This window comes from Agrilus planipennis, unplaced genomic scaffold, assembly GCF_000699045.2.
Source record: "Agrilus planipennis isolate EAB-ADULT unplaced genomic scaffold, Apla_2.0 scaffold31, whole genome shotgun sequence".
NCBI classification, from domain to species: domain Eukaryota; kingdom Metazoa; phylum Arthropoda; class Insecta; order Coleoptera; family Buprestidae; genus Agrilus; species Agrilus planipennis.
This window is the reverse complement of record NW_020439053.1, coordinates 1547945-1570744: the sequence shown is the minus strand read 5'-3', so window position 1 is coordinate 1570744 and position 22800 is coordinate 1547945. Positions and strand designations below refer to the sequence as shown.

Below are 22800 nucleotides of genomic sequence, written 5' to 3'. Positions count from 1 at the left end.
AAAAGTTGTGTTTCTTTTTATGAATTTGTAGTCACATCAACATACGAACAATGAAAAGAAATTTTATGATTTTCTGTATCCCCAAAAATAAATGAGTTTTTGCCGTAATTTACATAATTTGACTTTTGGACACGCACTTTAAGACCAGATTTGAATTATACTAATGCTTATCGTAAGTTAAAAATAATTGTTTACATGATAAGTAAAAAAAAAGTACTAAAGCTGCTATTTTTGTACAATATCAATTAAAGACATAATAAACTGTGTTCAGTATACGTTTTCTGGTTTATTAACTATTGTTCAACAAGTTTTGCGCCCCTTCTTGAATATATCTCAAATTAAAGTGAAATTCTACTTTCTTTGTTTCGTTTACTATTACAATTCATTTTCAAATCATTAGGTGTGTGAGTCAAATGAAACTCATCACCACCAAAATCATCATCTATAGATAGTAGTATGTAACTCACTTCGGAAGAATCAAGTTTTTACAAGACCAAGAACGCTATTCCCTTATTATTATATCATTTATAGGTACATTTAAATAGCATTTATATATATTAAACTCCCGTTTATCCGAAAGCCGCTTTATCCAAACAAACTTTTCCGAATTAAAAGTCTTTTATTTCTTTACTTTAAAGATTCTGTTGACAAACTTCCCGTTCCTTCGACTAATATCTAGTTTTACTTCATAATTTTGTAGTTTTTATTTTTTCATTTAAAGTAAAACTCTTGTTTCTTTCCCGACCGTCAAATAAGGCGGATTTTTTCTCTAAAAACGCAAAACGAAATGACCGCAAAAGCCACTGCAGTTAGAACTGAAAGCATGTCATACAGCCTGCAAGTTTGTGTAATTTTTTATCGTCATTCAACTTTAGTTTAAATCCGTAGATTAGATGTTTTTGCTGTCGTGAGTGCCAGTTTCAAATATGCAAGTGAAAAGTTTACTTTTGAAAATGTTAGCGGTACTTCTTCCGTTGATTTAAACATTGAAGCAAAAAACATACCCATACTTAGTTTAGTAAAAAAATCAAAGAAATAAAAAGAAATAATTACGTTTACCATTTAGAACTACATTTGATTTTGTATACTTATACAAGGTGTCCAGAAAGAGGGGTATTTGGGGGTATTTGTATCTGCGCTGTCCTTATAACGGCGCGGTTCAGAAGGGTGCGGCAAGGATAGGCTGTTTCACTACTTTATTGAGATTTAATGTCCATGGAAGTGTATCCGGGAGACCATACATCATTAACAATTTTTTTTAATTTCTAAATTAATCGTTCGCGAACATAGGAGTGACTTCTTTTTATTGAAGGCGACTCTACCCTGCGCTATCCTCTGCTTAATGTCTCTATTATTCCTTCCATCCTGACTTATCTGACTTTCATTTTGTTTTATGTTCAATAAAATTTGTGTATGAAATAGCGATAGCCCATTGAATTCCTAAGACAACTGCTATACTGCTGATACTCTGTACCACAACTTCCATTCCATTATTACGCCTGTGCGTTACTGATGATAACAGGAACAATTAAAAAAAATACAACGTGTAAGTAAATATACAACACGCTACTGAAGTGAAACTTCTTCAAACACACAAACATACCGGTGTAGGGGTTAAGGAATTGGTTTAATGGTATTATTTGTAGGTACACTATGAATTTAAATTTTACACTATGCATTCCGGAGTTGCCTGTAACGACTACGACTACGTGGCCGAGTAGAGGGGGGACATCCGTTGCATGATTTCGTTACATAGCAACTAGCATGAAACGAACTTACCCTACCGTGCGTAAAGAAGTTTCACTTCAAAAAACTCAAATGAAAATTTGATTACACCGTATCGTGATTATCATCACCAATCCCGAGTTAACTAGAACAGCCCACATCTTCACAACCTTAACTGTTTACTGTCAATAATCTAATCCAGGCCTTCCTCTGCCTGTCTTTACTTTCGTTTGTGCTTCCAGTATGACTCTAACTAGTTTTTCATTCCCCAAAAAGTGTTCTATAATCTACCATCCCATATTTTAGTTAATATGTTAATAGTTACTCCATTGAGGTGGAATTTAGATTGATCTCCAAATATTACATTTTAGGACCTTTTCATTTTAACCCTGCATTTGTTGTAGAAGTCGTTTACAGAGTCTAAACCTCTGTACCATTAATGCAAAATGTCTTAATTCAAATACTCAGTTTAAATGAAAATTTTAATGTGCATTTTAGCAAAAGCAAAAAGCTTATTTTAGAAATAAATTTCAATTTTCTTGAATGGTGTAGATTAAGTGACGGCGTTGAGTGATCATAGAAGCATCCAGCTTCAATGAAGAAATTAATTTCTTAACATTTACATGAAGTATTATCATTTTTTAAGTTTAATTATTGGTAAACTATTTTTACAGCTTCGTGAGTGGTATATCACTACTAGGCATTCCCACAGAAATATACGTGTACGGAATACAATACGTGTATATTTTCGGAGGTGTTATACTAATGGGTATTATAATGGAAAATGTATTCTTACCTGTTTTCCATAATCTAAAAGTCACGTCAACTTATGAGGTAATAAAATCAGTGACATACAGGGACTAGAGATATCAGCAAAAACGGCCTAAACGATTTTTGAAAAATGTACATGCACAAATCGTAAAAAGCGTACTGCGCACTGCCTTATTGCGCAGTGTATTGTTCTTGCAATCATTATGTGTTGTTTTTACTCCTATCTCTAGTCTTCCTGGTCGGGATCTGTCGAATAGGTATGCGGCACCTAGTGGCAAAACATGTAATTAGAATAAAGGACCACTTTACAGGATTGTAAAAATTGTTTTTTAAAATCGTAAAAAATCCACAATTTTAGAGTCATATTGTTTAGACCTCCCTTTATTTGACAGATCCCAATAGCACGAAAATTAAATTTTTGCATTGAATGAATACATTAATACCTAAATACATAAATTTTGTGCAAGTAAATTTGTTATAATAGGCACGCATGTAACATGACAGCATGATTAAAAGTATTAACAAAAACCAAACTAAATGGTTGGACTGGGTGTATATTAATTGACTTGCCGCATTTTTGTACAACTTCCATTATGTTTCTCAATAAGTCTAATCAGATAATTTACACAAATAAACCGTGATCAATATTGAAGTAGTGACGTAAGTAGGAGGATTTATAGCGGGTGGTGTAAACGGTGCATGCGGTCTTTTTTGAATCACTCTGCGTCCTGGCACGGATACAAAGGGGGGGGGGGCAGTGAGTCTGATTTCCTACTTCCGTAACACCATTTTATTTTGAATAGGTACCTTATTACAAAACTTTGAAATCGACATAAAGATGACGCCTGAGAAGGTGTCCTACCAACCTATCTCGCCTATTTCTTATCGACTTCCATAGAGTCCTCTATTTTCTATTATTTCTAGTACCTCTTCATTTTTAACCTTCTCTATCCACGGTACCCTCAACATTTGTCCGTAAAACCACATTTTGAACGCTTCTAACCGTTTCTTTTCCGCAGTGCCCACCGTCCATGTTTTGCACCCGTACAGCGCCGTGCTCCAAACATACACCTTTAACAATTTTTCTCGAATTTCTAAATTAACCGCTCACGAGCATAAAAGTAACTTCTTTTTATTGAAGGCGACTCGTTCTGCGCTGTCCTCTGCTTTATATCCCTACTACTCCTTTCGTCCTGACTTTCTGACTTCTTAGATACCTAAAATCGGCCACTTATTCTAATTTTTCGTCTCCTATCTTTATATTCGCCCTTTCCCTACTTCTTCTTCCCTTGCATACCAGTATTTTTGTTTTACTCCTATTTATTTTCATACAGGACTATTTTGTCAATATCGCCTCCATTTTATTTAAAATTATCTCTAACTCCTCCTTACTAGATGCTAATACTACTATATTATCTGCAAATCCAAGCACACTAATACTTTGCACCCGTATATCAATCCCTATAGTTATACTGTCTTTAATTATGTTGATTGCGTCTTCGATGTATAGATTAAAAAGTAGCGGTGACAGTGTTCATCCTTGTTTGACTCCCTTCCTAATATTTACTTCTCTACGTTGCTGTTCTAGCTTTATAACTGCCCGTTGGTCTTACGAAATATCACTCTTCTATCTCTGTAACTCATCCCTACATAATAATACTAAATAATAAATAAAATAAAGTCAATTAATTTGTTATCACATACCAGAACTAAAGTCAGAAAAATATAAAAGTTCGATGCATCATTTCCTCGACTGTATAGGCACCTGTTAAGTAGGAGTTAATTGTTATACATATTATTTTCAGTATTCGTAAATCATCGTCTTAATAACATTTACAGTTAATAATATTTAAGTAACGTTCATTCAGATATTTATTTCGTTTCATAATTTTTATTTTGTACGTTTCAGTAATTCATCTTCAAAAACGAATCTTTATACCTAGAAATTGTCACTGACTTTCTAAATTCCTGAATATTAATTTTTATGATACTGCCCGCTACCTGCAAGGGGACAGTTCTTACAACCAGGGTCGCTTGACGCTCTGATTTATCAACCCCCTCTAAATTTTTGTAGTTAGTAAGTAACATCCAGTATTTGTATGACTTCGATTTAAGTTGTTCAACAGTAAACACACTTTGTAGTTATCCTTACCATCATCATAGTTTTGTACCTTTGAGTCAAATTCTTCGTATTGTAAATATATTTATTAAGATTTAATATCCAACGTGTTTTTATCCTCCACCAAGAAAAGTTGAGTGTCGTTAACTAAATTCGAGTTTTGACATTCATACGCAATCTAACAGCACCTTTACTATTTCATTTAAAATTAGATAAAGATTTTGGTCCTAATTTATACTTTTATAATTATACATTTTCTGTTCTATTTCCGGTAACTAAAATTGGTACGGTCATGCTACTGCACGTTAAAAGTTTTAATATAAACATGCTTTGATTTTCTTTCTACTTTATCTACTTCTTTCTTCTTTTTGAGCGTTCGGTTATCATCCTCTGGTGGTGCTCTAAATGGTCATTATCACATTAATGTGTAACGAGCACTAGGGTAAATGTTCCGGAAAAAGCATACGTATTCTAAAAATAGACTCTCATCCCATTAGCAAAAGTTCAATGAATCTCCTTCTCTCATATAATGCATTTTTATGTTACAACATTTCGCACAACTGTTTCGCTTTTAATGAAATTAGTATCTACACATATGTAGGTATGAAAAAGAAAGTAATTGTGATGATTTGATTTTGCTTTGTACAATTGTACAAAAATTAGTAAAGTCAAATTCTAAATGTAATATATTACTTGTCATTTTTCGCATTGAATTCCATAGCGCCTCCTGTTTTCCTGTTTTCTCCAATTCCTCTTCATTTCTATCTTTTCCTATCCACATTATTCATCGTCGCCAGTAGATAAACAGTTTTAGTACCTCTGTTAAACTTTAACAGTTATCCTCCATATATGGAATTAATTGCGCCCTCGGTATAGCTCATTCCTGTAAGTAATGTCCAGGTAGCAATCAAATCTCTGTTCCCGGAGTGCGTCGATCAATCCAGAAATGCGACAAAGTGCAGTGATATTGGTAGGTGCTAATATTGAGCTAAACGTTACAAGGACATTTTCAAATTAAACTATCCAAATTGAGGGGTATCCCTGGTAAAAAAAAAAAAAATAAAACAAAAAACCTCGCAGCGGGAATCTAATCAGATGCCAGAGCGCCAGAGCCCAGTTGTTTAGAAAAATATACATATCTACCGTGCATTAATCAGGAAACACCCGATATACAAGGTGTCCAGAAAGAGTAGGAGGTATTTGTATCTGCACTGTTTTTGTAACGCCGCGGTTCGGAAGGGTGCGGTATTGATAGGTTGTTTCACTACCTTTTTGAGATTTAATGACCATAGAAGTGTACCCGGGGGACCATCGTACTTTTTGCGTACGCGCCTATTATTGTAATGGTGATCCGGTGATCATAGCTCAACGATTATATCGGGAAAATTTCAGATGTACAGAATGAACCCAAGGACAACATCAGAAAATGGATTGGAATGTTCGAGAGTACCTGTTCGACAGTAAAAATTCGCAATAAGTCGCCCGCGCTCTGTTCGAATCCAAGAAACGATTGAAGAAATAAGAGTGTCAGTCCGTGAAAATCCGTCTCAATAAATTCGTAAACGCAGTCAAGAACTTGACATTAAAAAAATCGTCGTTACAGACGATTCTGAAGCAGGATTTACATCTTACAGCATACAAAATTCAGTTGGTTAAAAAACTAAACGTTACCGATTTTCCTCTCCGACTGAATTTTGCAAATGGAATGCTTCAACGCTTTCCAACTTTTGAAAACATTCTGGTTTGTGACGAAGCGAATTTTCACTTAAATGGTCACATAAAAAAACAGAACTGTCGCTACTGGGCCAAAAAAAATCCAAGACGTAAACATGAACAATCTCTACGTACTCCAAAAGTTATTGCGTAGACTGCCATGTCTGATGAAGGAATTATTGGGCCTTCTTTTTTTGAAGACCGGTGGGAGCGAACACGTACGGTAAACAATGACCGGTATTGTGACGAGTTAAGATACTTTTTGGTTCAACTGCAAGAGTTTGGTAGTTTTAATGTGAAAAGATGATTTCAACAAGATGATTCCACTTGCCATACCTCAAACAGATCGCTTGTGGTTGTCAATCATCTTTTCCCGGATAAAACGATCTCTCGTTGAAGCATCATCAACTGGCCTCCGAGAATGGGGATACCTTAAAGAGAAGTTGTATACAAACAAACCACGATCTCTACTGTAACTGAAGCACAATATCCACACCGAAATGGCCGCCGTTTCCAGAGAGATGTGTAGACGCGTGGCGGCTAATTTGCGTTTTCGGTTGGAGGAGTGCCAGCAGCGCGAAGATCAACATTTGGACAATATCATTTTTGGCACTTAATTCTACAAAACTTTGTCTAATAATTAACAAAAAAGATGTTTTTTGTCTTTATTGAATTGACAAACACCCCCTACCCTTTCTGGACACCTTATACTATAATTCTGTTAAAATTAATAGTGCATAAACTGAGAAATATGTACCAGTTGTGTCCAAAAGACGTTTTTAATCACAATTGCGTACAGTTCTATTACCTATCGTTACTTACAATTCCACTGGAAAAAGATACACTCAGAACTATAAACAGGTCTTGTGTGTGGGTATAAGAATAACAAGGAAGTAAGACTACAGATTCAGATATCTCCCAGTTGATGAAATGTAAACGATGGATGGCTTATTTAAAAAGAAGCACCCAATGAAGAAAATCTATTGAAGTAAAACCTTATTGTCACAACAAAAAAACGCCGGACAAGAAATACTGTAGAAGTGGCACAACTATTTTTCAGATAGAATAGTGGATAACGACCGGTAGCAGATTTTTTTTATTTTCGTGGAAGAGGGGAAATCTTCAAAAGACACCCAGTCGTGCGGACGACTAGTGATTAGTGTCGAGTTCCCTAGGAAGGTGTCCTTGGAGATACCGACTAAAACCCCTCTACCTCAGGCCGTTCTAGGTCTAAGGGAAGTCTTTTTCACCCCGATAGTAGAGCTGTACGCAAATAGGACGTACACAACTGGGACCACACTAAACTGAACACGGTATGCTATTAAGTGATGGTACACCATATAACAAGTAGGTATTAAGTTTCTTAAATGCTTATTTATTTTAAGTTTATGCATTTTTAAGGAATGGGTGATCTAATTATTTATGGTAGACAAGTCAACAGGTACTCGTTTCTCTTTTATGAAAATGTTCTAGTTGTTTTAAATTTAATTATAATAACTATATAACTATATAAGTAAAAACTTCAAATAAACTCTGAGCCATCTAAAGTGGCGGCTAAAGTAATGAAACTCCCAGAAGATTTATGGTCATCATCCGCAGAAATAAAGAGGACCTCCCTAATTCTATTAAGTGGCAATATTAAACAACAATAACCCTTATTGAGTTTATGTTTGCAGCTAAAATTCAATAAAAATGTTGTACTACCTGCGCATCTCCCATATTTCTATAAAACACAGTAGTGGAATTCATTTGAGTCCTCCTCCTGAAAGTTTTCAAACTATTTCGAGTTTTAAGACACGGCTACATACCAGAATCTAAAATGTGTTTCGTTTGGATGTTGCCATAAAGTTGCACTTAGGCATGAGATCTATTGTTGGTACTTTTATTGCATGAGCTGCCACTTTAGATGTATCCAGTTTAAGTTTTTTCTGTCTTTGCAGTATTTGGAAAGAAGATTTGATAAACGGATAAGATTCTTTGGAGCACTTCTTTTTTCTATTAACTTGGTAGGTATAACTTAATTCAAGTTAACTTGGGGTTCATTTTTATATAACTACTGCAGGCGTCGTTTATTATTAATCTCCAGTCTCCACTCAAAAACCAGTGGCTAAAATAAGTTGGCAATCCACTTCGTTCGATGTCTGCGAAATGCATCAATTTTCGCCACTTTTTTGGCACACAAATTACGTTTTTCCAAACACTGTTTCCAAAAGCAAATTTCGCTAAACAACTATCAATTTTCTTAGAATTATAGTTACATAGTTTTGTTTAATTTTAGATAACATGGCTCCCTTTGGTAGTTTATGTACCTGCCCTGGCTTTTAATCAAGGTATTAATTAATTCAATCAACCGTGTCAATAACTCCTATATTTACGTACACTTATTGTTTGCATTTTAGTTACCGGTGTAAATATTCACCTTGTCACACCAATAGTATGCCTAATTTGCATATTTTATACGTCAGTGGTAAGCATTATTATTTATTGTTAATATGTATTTAAATATTCTAAGATAAAAATTATGAAAATGTATGTTTTTCAAATGGAAAACTTTTGTAAATAGCATTTTATATATGTCAGGTTTGCGATCATTGACAAAACACTCTGCAATTATGCAGAAACGAGTCATTAATTGTTTTCATTTAATATATATTATAAATTTTTAACGGTGCAACTTCATATCCGTTTATTTTTCCGGTTGGTCGTTTTCCCGGCATACAATAATTATGGACTTCTTTTTCGTTAAATTTTTCCGTGATCTGGTTTTCCGGTGAACTTATCTCCGGCTTTTCACCAAGTTTATTATAATATAACAGTCATACTGCAATCCTGCCGACGAATCAACTACTACCAGGGCTAGAATACTTTAACTCGACGTACGTCATCGGTTATGTTAAGATAGGTTCCCCTACCCCTTCTCCTATTTTCTATGACATCATCATAAAGTCGTCAGTCCTAAGACTGGTTGGAAACGCACTTCCACTCTTTCCTGTCTTGAGCTATACTTCCCTAAAACTAGAACAACCCACATCTTTAACTATTTGCGAACAGTAATCTCCTGTTTCTGCCTCTAATATGTCTCTGACTAGACCTTCATGCTTGAGAAAATGTCCTTTTAACCTATCTCGCCTATTTTTAATTGACTTCCATATAGTCCTCTGTTCTTCTATTCTTTCTAATACCTCTTCATTTCTAACCTTCTCTATCCACGGTATCCTTATCATTCACATGTAACATCACATTTCGAACGCTTCTAACCTTTTCTTTTTCGCAGCGCCCACCGTCCATGTTTCGCTCCCGTACAGCGCCACGTACCAAACAGACACCTTTAACAATCTTTCTCAAATTTCTAAATTAACCGTTCGCGAGTATTGGGATCCGTCATATGGGAGGAGCCTAAAAACATGGCGCCGATTAGGGAAAATTTATCGTAGTTCCTATAGTGTACCGTGCAATTTCCAAGTTTTTAAATTACGATAAAATGATAAGTATTGGCACAGTATGTGATTGGGCTGACACAAAGCCTCGGGAAGGAAATTTCGTTGAAGGTGAGCGTGTTTTTAATGCACGTGCAAAGCCGATTTAAGAGAACGTTGCAAATATATTATTGCAACTCTGTTGTATTGCAGCGGGTAGGTTCTTAACCTCAAAATACTTATATCGTATCATTATAATTGTGTTAAATCAATTACACAGGAATAAATAATTTCTCAGTTTATAATTTTAGTATGATTCTAGTTTTAAATATTAACGTTATGGCTGATGGTAAATACTTGCTGAAATATAACCATGTGCATTAAAATGACGTGAACAAATTTTTATTCCGGAATTCACTTCTTTGATACCTACTGCTTTCATCCAAACTTCTATTAGTTTACTTTTTTCTCTAATTTTCCGAATATATTTTTTACATATATAAAACGGTTAGTTTTTATTGGAAAGTAGTTAATGTAGGTGAAGAGTGAAGATCTATGTCTGAAGTGCTATTGCAGCTTTTCACTGAACATATTAACTTTTTATTTGATTTAACTTTAGAAGAAAACTTCGTCGACTCCATCATCAAAAAAATTTTTACTTTTTTAACGTGTTTTATTATTTTAATAAACAATTTTACAATTTGCGTGCACAGTTCCTATGTAAATTATTCCCTCATTCAAGTTATAAATTTTGCCACCAGATGGTGTATGTCCATTTGACGGATCCCAATAGAAGTCACTTCTTTTTATTGAAGGCGACTCGACCCTGCGCTATCGTCTGGTTTATATACCTACTACTCCTTTCGTCCTGACTTATCTGACTTCCTAGATATCTAAAATCAGCCACTTCTTCTAATTTTTCTTCCCTTGCATGCCAGTATTTTTGTTTAACTTTTATTTATTTTTATACAGTACTGTTTTGACAATACCGCTTCCATTTTATTTAAATCTATCTCTAACTCCTCCTTGCTAGAGGCTAGTACTGCTACATCATCTGCAAATCTAAGTATACTAATATTTTGCCCCGGTATATCTATTCCTACAGTTGTACTGTCTTTAATGATGTTGATCGCGTCTTCGATGTATAGATTAAAATGTAGCGATGACAGTGCATGTGTACTTAATAGAATGATTAGAGGGTGGACAATTTTCGTTTGGAATTATTTACTGCCGTAAAAATGACCACCCGGAGAATTCGATGCAAAAAGTTGACCGTGAATTGTGCAACTTTTGTTGTACCTTAAAATGAAACATATTGAAATCAAAAACAATGAAAAATATGATACATTGTGGTTAATTTGTAACTTTTAGGGAGGTATAAAAGCGGTTGTATGGACTGACGTAATCCAAACCGTGTTAATGTTGCTGGCAATAATTCTTGTTATCGTCAAGGGGTCGTTGGATGTAGGTGGATTTGGCGTAGTTTGGGAACGAAACTGGATTAGCGGCCGCATTGAATCACCCAAGTAAATATTGGTGAACACTAATTTAATAACTACATTACGCTATATACACACACACTATCTAGTTTCATATCGCGTTCGGCAAATTGCGAACATTAATAGAATTAGCGATGCACAGTTTTCCGGATAATGTACTAATCATTTTCTAATCTCGTTTGAGAACATCTACTACCCTGTAAGCATAATTTTCCAACAAGAAAAGTATTTAAAAAATGTACAGATCGGCTTAAACAATCGAACAAATGAACAATTAAAAGTATCAACCATTTTCGTAAAAAGCTTTACACTGACTGCTTTTTTGTGCAACTTCGTATCAGAGACGCGTTAAGCAAATTCAATGAAGTCAAAATTGCTCCTCGTCTTGCAGTGTTGGTCTTGACTCTGCGAAAAATGTCAAGGCTGTCTTTATTTTAGCGAGATCAAGATCAAAACCGGACGAACAAGACCAAGACTGAAATCAAGACCAAGCGAACAAGACCAAGACTAAAACCAAAACCTAATACGCAAAACCAAGACCAAATGAAAAATTATTAATTGCGATGGGTTTATGAGTTAGATTATTCATTTGATTTTTTGGAAAAAAAATATTTTTAGTTTTTAAAATTTTGAGTTTGTCCTCGAGCTGCGCGTTAGGGCCTGTTAGCCTTAGTGGTTTACTTGGAGCATTCAGACAAATGTTCGGACAGTAATATTTCACAGATAAATGAAACACTTAAAAGTTTTTTGTTTCCGAATTGTAATGGACCGAAAAATTTCGATTGGATTCACCCCCCTCATTAGCCAAAAACTTTCACTGTTATCCGTTTTCTTTTTGTACTAAAAGGACTCGACATTCACATTTGACTCTCAAGCGAATTGTCTAAAAAACATATTTGGATATCCAAAGCTTACAGTTACATTTGTTAACAATTTTCATTATAGTCTTTTCGAATTGACTACTTTTTTTGTGCGGATCTGTACCAAAAATGCTTTAAACATTTTCAATGAAGTCAAGATGTGGTTTAAGGGATGTTCTATCCGTCGTAACAATATTGAGGTGGTCGTAGCGCAACAATATGGAACGTTCCCCGTAATTAATTGGTTCTGCACCGATCGAGCCAGCCTAAGTGCTTTAAAGGCGCCAGCACGTAAGCCTTCAATGGTGATAATATCTAGAATTCTATTAAATCAACAAATGTAGATTCTAATTATCTCTCTTTCGCTTCTCTACGTTATTCACCTAATTTGGTCTAAATTTTGTGTAATATTAACAGGTACCTCCTACATATTTGATTATTTGATACTTTAAAGGCATTTCAGACGACCACACAAAATGCGAGGTCTGTTCAAAAAGTATCGCGAATGTTGTGTTTTTTCAAAAATTATTTATTTATGCATGGATATCTATTTTATCCCTTTCAAAGTAATCCCCACCACATATTATACACGGACCAACGTTTTTTCTAGTCCTCGAAACACTTCAAAAAATGATTTTTTGTGATCTTGTTTAGTTCCTCCTTCGATACCGTTTTTATATCCGCAATCGTAGCGTAGCGTCGTCCTTTCATTGGTCTCTTCAGTTTCGGGAACAAAAAAAGGTCACAGGGGGCCAGATCCGGGAAAACGGTGGCTGTAGCATTATTAGTGTGTTGTTTTTGGTCAAAAATTCGCGCACAAACAACGATGTGTGAGCTGAGGCGTTATCATGGTGCAAAACTCAATTTTTGTTCCACAAATTCGGGCCTTTCTGGCAGATTACTTTGCGCAAATTGTGCATAATTTGCAGGTAATATTCCTTATTGACTGTTCTACCCTGTAGCAAGAACTTATTATGCACCACGCCCAAGCAATCGCAGAAAACTGTAAGCAAAACCTTCATATTCTACCTAACTTGGCGCGCTTTTTTTGGTCCCCTAGACAAAAATTTTCAGTCTCGCCAATCTCTCAGAGTCTTTCAGCGTCTCTGAGAGCGTCTCTTTCAGTCTTTCACAGTCTCTCAGTTATTGCCTAGGTGTTTCTATGGATCTCTCACAGTCTGTGTATGAACGATAAAATTGTTAATTCAGATATTCGAGTCTCTCACAGAGAGACTGAATGTATAAAACTGAAAAATTGAGACTTGAGTCTCTCGTAGAAATACTGGTATCTCTGAAATATGTTGAACTTAGAAAATTTTAACCATGTCTATCAAGACACCACTTATTGAGAGATTCGACTCTCTCGTTCAGAGATTCGAATCTCTCGTTCAGAGACTGGATACGAAATGACGATCTCTGTATGAGCGACTCGAGTCTCTCGTTCAGAGACGCTAAACAGTTTTTTTGACAGTCTCTCTCAGCTACACCAGAGAGACTCGATGAGAGACGGAGACTCGAGTCTAGCTTTCAGAGACTCTAAGAGACTGAACATTTTTATCTCGGGTCTTGGCTCATGCGGCAGCTTCCATTGGGATGATTGAGCTTTGGTTTCTACATTATATGCATAAACCCATGATTCATTACCAGCTATGTCCCTCAGGAGCAAATTTGAACTAATCTTCGTATTTCCTTAAAATTAACATCCTTACCTAACTATTTGTAAACAGTAATTTAATATTTCTTCTAAAATGTCTTTAGCTGGCACTTCAATTCTGGGTAGGTTTCCTACCAACCTGTCATGCCTATCTCTGGTCGACTAGATAAAAGAAAATTATTCTACGTTATTGTTCTTTATTCTTCACACTGATGGCCAGAGTACCTAGGTACATTGATTCGGTTTCACTATGTCCTAAATAAATCGAATGTTTGTAAATTTCTATTTTAGTGATTTATTGTTATTGAGATAAACAGTTTTAACTTAAATGAAAGTGTGTTTTAATTGATTTGCAAGAGACAAAATTCCGTTTTTTTTTTTAAATGCAGCTTAGATCCAAACCCACTCTCTAGAACTACATTATGGTCTTTAATATTTGGTGGATGTATCTACTGGCTTCAATCAAGTGGAGTAAATCAAAACATGATGCAGAGATATCTTTCTTTGCCATCACTTTCAGCAACAAGAAGGTGGGTTGTTCTAAAAAATATGCATAGTTTTAGCCTGGAGCTATTCGAGCTTTTCTTTTGAAACAATATTTATACTTATATATAGGGTAGTTCAGGAAATCTTATGAGACATGTCAGTATTGATCATTTTGAGTAAAAAGTTTGGATAAACTTGTGTCCCGAAAAAATGCTTCTTTTCAGAGATGCAGGATTTAACGAAATTTCATATTTGTTTTTGATCCCTTCGAAGTATTGACATTTCTTTTTGTTTAAAAAAAATTGCCCTCAGGCACCCCCGTAGCGCCGTGCCAATTGCAAGTATGCAAAATTTTGTAAAATCGTTTTTCGGAAGGGTAAAAATATTAAAGCATTATTAGGGTTTCGTACCTTAAAACGTAGAAAGGAACCTTCTGTTAGAACCCTTTTCTCAATGTTAAGTTGAAATTAGTATCAAATACTAGGTCTGCAATTCCTTCTGGAACTGTGAAAAAATCAAACTTCTAAGTCAACACACTAGAAAGATACGGCCGTCTGTGCCGCATATATTAACACTCGCAATGGAATAAAAACCCGTAAGGTACTCCCCGTTGATCTAAAGTCATGAAATTTGACAAAAAGCAGTTTATTGTAGGAGAAGTAATGGGAAAAGTTACATCACAAAAACAATAATGCTTTACTTGTAGTATTGTAATTATACATTTTGGGGACTGATTTTGGGGGAAAGTTTAAAAACTACTCGTTTTCGAGACTCGATTCCGCTGACAGATGAACTATTTACATACCTAGAAATTTGTACGGAACCCTCGTTACGCGAGTTCGACCTAAAATTGACCGGTTTCTTTTCTGAAACACCCTGTATGTACATAAGTAAAATGCATGTATGCATGCAAGGGGAGTGGAAAGTACAGGGACTCCTAAACAATGATTATTTTTCAAAACTTATTCAAATACAAAAATCGTAAGCAACTTTGAATTTAACCTTACGTTATAAGTAAAAATCTTAAAATAAACTTGACATTTTCAAATGGAAATTACCCTGAAAGGTTTTGAGCTCCTTTTATACGTACGTTTATGTTGGAGATGCAAGAGGCAATGAAGCGTTCTTTTGGTGGTTTTGACCTGATATGACAATTGCACCAGCGTTTATTAATTTCATATCGAATTTGGCATAAAAATATAATAAAGCTTTTCAATTTGCAAATAATAAAAAATTTTGGTAAACGAGTAAACGTAGTTTATTGTATAAACAAAAAAAAATGCGAAATTCTCTTTTCTTCGTGTTAAGATGTGCTACATACTGGCTTCCTGACCGATGTTGAAAAGGTACTATCTGAGAGCTCTTGATGAAAATAAGGTAATTGTCCAGAATTGGGGCTCCAAACCAAAATCGCTCCAAAAATTTTTTCATCGATTTTTGATCATTTCTGAGGATTCAATGTTCAGTGAAACTAATACTCTAACATAACAGCCCGTCTCCGGCGGGCAAAAGCATTTGTTAAACTCCAATCTGTCATAAACCTCCCTAACCAAACAATGACGTCTCCAATGCAGATAATTATCCACAATTGATGCAATTTTTAAAAATTATGATTCAAAAATTTTTTTTTTATTTATGAATTCATAAAAAACTGTCTCCCCCATCTTCTAATATCTAATTCTATTATGTAGAATGACGCTTCAAAAAGCAAAGAATTATTATTGCTTTATTATTCTTAGTTCTGCTCTACTCTCAATTCGCATCTATAGTATAAAAATTACATTCAAATGAACAATTTATTTTCCAATAAATAATTTACAAATATTGTCGTATATAGTTGTTCTGCACAGCTCTCTATATTCACATAAGTCTTCGTCATAGAATTGTACAAACTGCAACTACAGTTCAAAATCAAAATTATTTTTTTAACCTCAGACCGAACATTATAAACAGTTTATGGTAAACATAGGTATAAAAGCAGCGAAAGCTTCTACTTCAGTAACAACTAGATATTATTTAAGGGCATTGTGGATATTCGTTGCTGGATTTTGTCTGATTATATTTCTTTGTTCATACACTGGTTTACTGCTGTATGCCACATACCACGATTGCGACCCTCTAACAACCACAGTAAGTATCATATAATTATTTGTCATACAATTAATAAATATAAGTATCCAACTTATGAATAAGTAATTATAGCTTTTTAATTACATAATCTCAAATGTAAAACAGAATTAGCATTCTATACTTGGTGATAGTCCACATTTAGAAAAATTAACTTGATATCTTATTGGCTTTTTAATGAAAATTGACTGAAAAATTATTCAAAAGAGACCAGTGATTTTGTTGTAGTTAAACAAATATTATTATCAATTGAATTGAAATATGAAAGTAATTTAATAAAAGGAAATTGGCTTTAATTTTTCCAGTTAGCTAAGGAAAAAGATCAACTACTTCCCGTCCTTGTTATGGAAGTTTTAGGGAAATTTCCTGGATTACCGGGACTGTTTGTGGCTGGTGTCTTCAGTGCAGCATTAAGGTACCTACATTGAGTATGCTTGTAACGCTTTTGCTCCGCCTCTGACCTATTTACAATAACAAATTTTTCGATATAATGTTCATTAAGGTCAACACTTTTTTGTCAGCGATGTCTAGCATTTCTAACGCCTCTCGACAAAAATATTATTCGATCTTTGTAAACCACTAATTTACCGCATATTTCACCACTTTATCTGACGAGGTCCTTCTATCTACGATGGTAGATGCGACGAAACGTTAGAAAGTAACTCCAACATCCGATGGCCTTTAGACCCGAACCAAAACAGCACCAATTCACCTACTGACCGCGAAAACCTTTATGTTGAAATTTTCTTTATATTTTGGAAAGAGTCGGTAATCAGCTGGAGCCAAATCTGGCGCACAAGGCAGATGCTACATTGATTCGAAACCCACGTGAGCTATTGTGGCTTTTCCAATGGCGAACGTTCGATTGGGTGCATTATCCGGGTGCAAGAGAACACCTTTACATAACTTTCCTGCCATTTATTTTTTTATCAACTGGCGTAATTAAATTGGCATAATAAACACTTGTAATTGTGGCCCCTTTCTGCAGAAAATCCACCAAAATTACTCCTTCAGAATCCTAAAACACGGATATCATTTCCTTCCCTGCTGATGATGGTATTTTCGGCGGCGGTGAGCCCCGAAGTGTCCATTCCTTACTCTGTACATAGTAATGATGGACCAAGGACTCATTGATTATCATGAGCCTTGCAAGAAACTTTTCATCACAGCTCGCTGCTCTACATGCTCTATTTCCATAGTTTTATGTAACTTCCAAACCTAATCGTCCACTATAGACAGGGTTTAACAGGTTGAGAATTTTAATTTTATTAGTCGATATATAGCACGCTACAATGTGACGTAAAAATATAAAATTACTTATATTTATAATTGGGTCAAGGATGTAACAAAAAAATCAACCCTCACATATGGGTCGTGAGCTCGATTTTTAACGACCTAATCAATTTCATCGATTATTCGTTTACTACATGTTATATGACAGTTTTTTATGATACATGATCTTAACCCTCAGCCCACAGTCTACTATAGATACCCCACTATATGTTCAAAAAGTATCGTTAATTTTGTGTTTTCTCAAAAATTATTTATTTATTCATGAATTTCTATTTTGTCCCCTTCAAAGTAATCCCCACCACACATTATACACTTGCGCCAACGTTTTTTTCAATTCTTGAAACATTTTAAAAAATCATCTTCGTGATCTTGTTCATCTCCTCCTTCAGTACCGTCTTTATCTCCTCAATCGTAGCATAGCGTCGTCCTTTCATGGGTCTCTTCAGTTTCGAGAACAGAAAAGGTTGCAGGAGGCCAGGCATTATTAGTATGTTGTTTTTGGCCAAAAATTCGCGCACAAGCAACGATGTGTGAGCAGGGGCGTTATCATGGTGCAAAAGTCAATCTTTGTTCTTCCACAAATCCGAGTGTTTCTGACGGATTGCTTAGCGCATATTGAGTATAACTTACAAGTAATATTCCTTATTGAGCATTCTACCCTGTGGCAAGAACTCATGATGCACTACGCCCCTGCAATCGAAGAAAACTGTAAGCAAAACCTTCACATTCGACCTAACTTGGCTCGCTTTTTTCGGTTTTGGATCGTGCGGCAGCTTCCACTGGGATCATTGAGCTTTGGTTTCCACGTCATAACCATAAACCCATGATTCGTATGTGTAGAAGATCGTATTCAGAATTTTCACAAATTTTACTGTTTTATTGTCGACTGTAGTTGAAAATTAATAAATAATTATAATAAAGAATGAGCAAATTTTTTTTTAAAAAATGTTTGCTTCTTACAAAAGTTTAGCAAATACTACAATGGGTAGGTAGTACATGATAAACGTTTTAAAAACGTTGTCTTCCAGTTCCCTTTCCACGGGATTGAATTCCATGTCTGCAGTAGTACTCGAAGATGTTTATAAATCATTCCTAAGGAAAGAAGTCACGGAGAAACAAAGTTGCATAATAATGAGGATAACTGTGATAATTTTTGGAATGATTTGTGTTGGCATGGTTGGTATTGTAGAAAAATTAGGAGCCGTATTACAGGTAAAACGGATTTTTGTTTCATTTGTTAATTTCCACGTCACTTTAGAAGGTTTCTGTTGTAACCACCCTCACCAACGTCTCCAAACCACATTGATAGAAGTCAAGACATTTATCTAAATTATTGTACATGTCCTTAAAATATTCAGCCATTCCTCAAATCCTAGGATATTTTCAATTATGATAATTAATCCTTTCTATTGGACTATTGCAACAGTTTTCATAAAGATTTTTGAAATACAGAATATTAATATGTATGACGAGTTAGGAAATCGAAAAATGTGTTGTTTTTGATTTAAAAGTATCCTTTCTTTTTATTAAAAAGTGAATAACACTAGCAACTATTAAACCACTGTTGTTTTCATTTTAGGCTACAATGAGTATTGGGGCTATTGCCCATGGACCTTCATTAGCTCTATTTAGTATGGGTGTTCTTCTTCCTTGGGTAACAGCTAAGGTAAATTTGTACATTTATGCATATTTATAATCCTTACTACCAGTATTTTTACATATTGTAATTATCATCCAATCCAATGTTTCCCAATGAAATACAATTTTCTTTCAACTTTTATGACGTTGCATTATAACATCTACCAATAAGCTTTGTGATGTGTCCCTAATTAATTATAATTAACAACCGTTAGTAGCTGCACTTGTAATTCTAAGCTACACGTTTGTGAATCACAGAATATGTTCTCTATTTTCTAGGGAGCACTTGTGGGTAGTGCCTTTGGTCTGATCTTTATGTCCTGGCTGTGTTTGAATGCACAGGCGGCTCTTGCTTCTGGCAATTTAAGTTTCCCGGAAAAGCCAGTTGACACAGGCGGTTGCCTTTACCATTTTACCCCGAACCAACTATCTGGTTTTCAACTGAATGCTACTAATGTCACTCATACAGAGTAAGATAATTGTTATTTTAAATTAATACTATGCTTTCTCTGGAAAGTAAAAACCATTTCAAAATTCTAGTAGTGCCTATTTAATTTTCTACATTAATTTAGGTATAAAATATTTTTTGAGAAAATCTTGCACGTATTTGCTCAATTTTTAAATATGTATTGGAGTTTTTCTTGACTAATAGTGGCGTTTGCACTATACCACCAGCTGCGAAGATTAATTATGATTCATGTTTTCCTGTATGAAGTGATTGAGGTATAGTTTTTCCATCTTTATGTTATACTTTATTCTTAAGTTCAGTAACAAATAATTCTTCTATATGTATTCTTATTTGCCTTTGTCATCCGTTTTAATTGGAAAAAAGACACCGATAACAAAATAGTTTACTTCGCGTGAAACATCAGACCAAAATGAGGTTGCAAATAATTTTATTGATGTAAAATCAACATCAATCATTTTATATCAAAATACTTACAACCGTATTTTGTTTCTGATCTGTTACACATTGTAATAAGAGAAAGAAATGGAATCCATAGTTTCTCTAGCTTTGGGTTCATCTAATAAGTGAAGTTTCTCGAATCGTTTTCTAAGAATTTTGGATTATACGTATTTATTAGCACACCCCAATATCTTATAGTTTTCAGTTTTACACATGTGGCATATAACAACTCGATAATGTTTTCGGGGCTGTTTTGCCGTAATTCATAAAATTTCGCACTTCGTTCCCGATTTGGCAGGTGCTGATATCAATTTGGAACTTCAAAATTCCATAGACCATGACATTGAACCCGGAAAATTATATCGATCCAGTATTTTAGATTATACATTTCCAAATTTTGTATTTTCATTTAAATGTAATATTTTAAATAAATCGCATCTCTGGATAAGGTATATAATTTAAGTCTGGACTTATTTTCAGTGAAACCTTCATGCTCTATCGAGTTTCGTACCTGTGGTACACATTAGTGGGCGCATTAGTTTCTATGTCTGTAGCTTTAATCACAAGCTTTATCACTAGACCATTAGACCCTAGGGATATCGACCCAAAACTACTGGCACCATTCGTTAGACGGTTCATTCCGGCAAGGAACTATCCAAATCAACCTAAATCCGACGAAGTCATATACGCCTACGAATTCGAAAGGGTAAGGTGAGAATAAAATAAACTGCCCTAATAACTCTACCTTTTACCACAACAGTAGATATATATGTATATGTACGTAAATTGTTAGCGTACTTATTCTCTACTCTAACAAATGTTCTTTTGGCAGTTTATTTATGTAAACTTCCCATGCGTCAAAAATTTTAACTAGAACTATTAAGGGAAGATCAATTTGGGTTTAGAAGAAATATTAATAATGAGCGTAAAACTTTTTAAAATGTTTATATATATATTAATTTTTACAGGAGTTTTAGAATTGAATGAGGAACATTCTTCCAAATTTTTATTTGTCCCATAGCATTTTGACATACCTCCCAAATATCCTTAAACTGGAGCTAAAAGGGGTAGAGGTATTAGAGGTTCGTAAATAGTTAGATATTCAGGTTGCTCTAGTTTAAGAAAAATGCGACGACAGGCTCAAAATAGGAAGCAGGTGATGTACGTGTCCAACTAGTTTTCTGGTTGATGTTCTTATGATGATGATGATGATGTTGATAATACGAAACGTATATTCTGAGGAATATTGGAAGACATGCTACACATAATATTCACTTATCTTTTATTAATAAATGTAAAAATTGTAATAATCGGTAGAGTTGCCGACATTATTAATTATTATTCATAAGCTTCGAATTCCAACTAATTGATTCCGTACTTCGAGTGGTTCTTCATTTATTATTTATTTAAATTTTGTTTCAAACAGTTCTCTTTTTTTTTTTTAATTCTAGCACAAATATGAATGAAATTAACTTACTTGATGGTATACGTTAACCTTATATGAAATACTTTTAAAAACGTTTTTGCGCTGTATCTNAAATGGGACGAACACATCTCTTGTACACAAATGGGACGTACCTACACAGCTGGTACATATTCAATCATTTTACCTAAAATTTTTTAGAATGTTCATTTAAAATGGAAACCTTATGAGATGGCTCCAAACTAAGTGGTTACTTATTAGTAACACTCTTGATGGAATTACTGTAAAAAATTGTCTTTAAACGGTACCCACCCGCATCCAAAAAAAGTGCCGGATTCGCCGGTTACCTTTAAGAGCACAAGCTACCACAATTCAAAATGATAAATGTAAGTCATCTGCATATGTACATGTACATACATTAGTACAAAAGCTATTTCAATATTTGATTTCATCTTATATCGTATTAGTAAATGAGAATAGAAAAATGGTGGACACTTGGGCGTAGTTTCAAAATTTATCCGGTTTTGTTATACTCTAACTTATGATTAGCCCAACCCAAGCCTAATATACGAGGGATGTTTCCAAAGTTCTAGGAATTCAGCTATAATTTTTATTATTTTGTTAATTTTCGTCAATATTACAATGTAGTTTTTTAACATAATCTCCATTTAACTCAATACATTTATCCCAACGGTAAACTATTTTTTTAAGCCGCCCTCAAAAAACTTTTTCGATGTCTCCTCAATCTACTTACTTATGGCACTTTTTACGTCAGTTAAACAGTGAAATCGAACACCCCGTAAGGGTTTTTCTACATCTGGGAACAGATGATAATCACTGGGTGCAAGATCCGGGGAATAAGGTGGGTGCGGAAGCAATTTCCGTCGTAAATCATTCAAAACATCCTTCATTTTTCTTGAGGTGAATGGTCTTGCATTATCCTGTTGTTTATGACGGACGTTTATGTAACTTTCCAGGCCGTTTTTTGGCAAGTGCCTGTCGCAGTGGTCCGGATATTAAACTCGAATAATATTCTGCGATAATTGTAGTACCTTTCGTCAGGTAATCCATAAAAGTAATCCCTTAGCACCAAGCATTCTTCTAATTGACTTTTGGTCTCAGGATTAAAAATAAGGAATCCACGCTTTGTTCGTTGCCAAAATTTAAAA

General features: G+C 34.7%; 1 protein-coding gene across 3 annotated transcripts in view; it reads left to right on the top strand.

Annotated features, from left to right (window-relative positions):
• LOC108741129 (sodium-coupled monocarboxylate transporter 1-like) overlaps positions 1-21217 on the top strand; it is a 48916-nt gene extending 27699 nt beyond the window's left edge. For 2 of the 3 annotated variants that reach the window (XM_018475791.1, XM_018475790.1), the window contains 12 exons: positions 2400-2559; positions 8269-8334; positions 8607-8658; positions 8728-8795; positions 11116-11270; positions 14147-14287; positions 16265-16373; positions 16676-16785; positions 18692-18875; positions 19243-19329; positions 19581-19771; positions 20689-21117. In XM_018475791.1, coding sequence (XP_018331293.1) covers positions 2491-2559; positions 8269-8334; positions 8607-8658; positions 8728-8795; positions 11116-11270; positions 14147-14287; positions 16265-16373; positions 16676-16785; positions 18692-18875; positions 19243-19329; positions 19581-19771; positions 20689-20923 — 1467 coding nt within the window. In that variant the 5' untranslated portion in view covers positions 2400-2490 and the 3' untranslated portion in view covers positions 20924-21117. Of the gene's footprint in view, positions 1-2399; positions 2560-8268; positions 8335-8606; positions 8659-8727; positions 8796-11115; positions 11271-14146; positions 14288-16264; positions 16374-16675; positions 16786-18691; positions 18876-19242; positions 19330-19580; positions 19772-20688; positions 21118-21176 lie in introns of those variants that run through there. The other variant, XM_018475789.1, reaches the window with a different exon arrangement.
• Positions 21218-22800: the final 1583 nt, after the last annotated feature.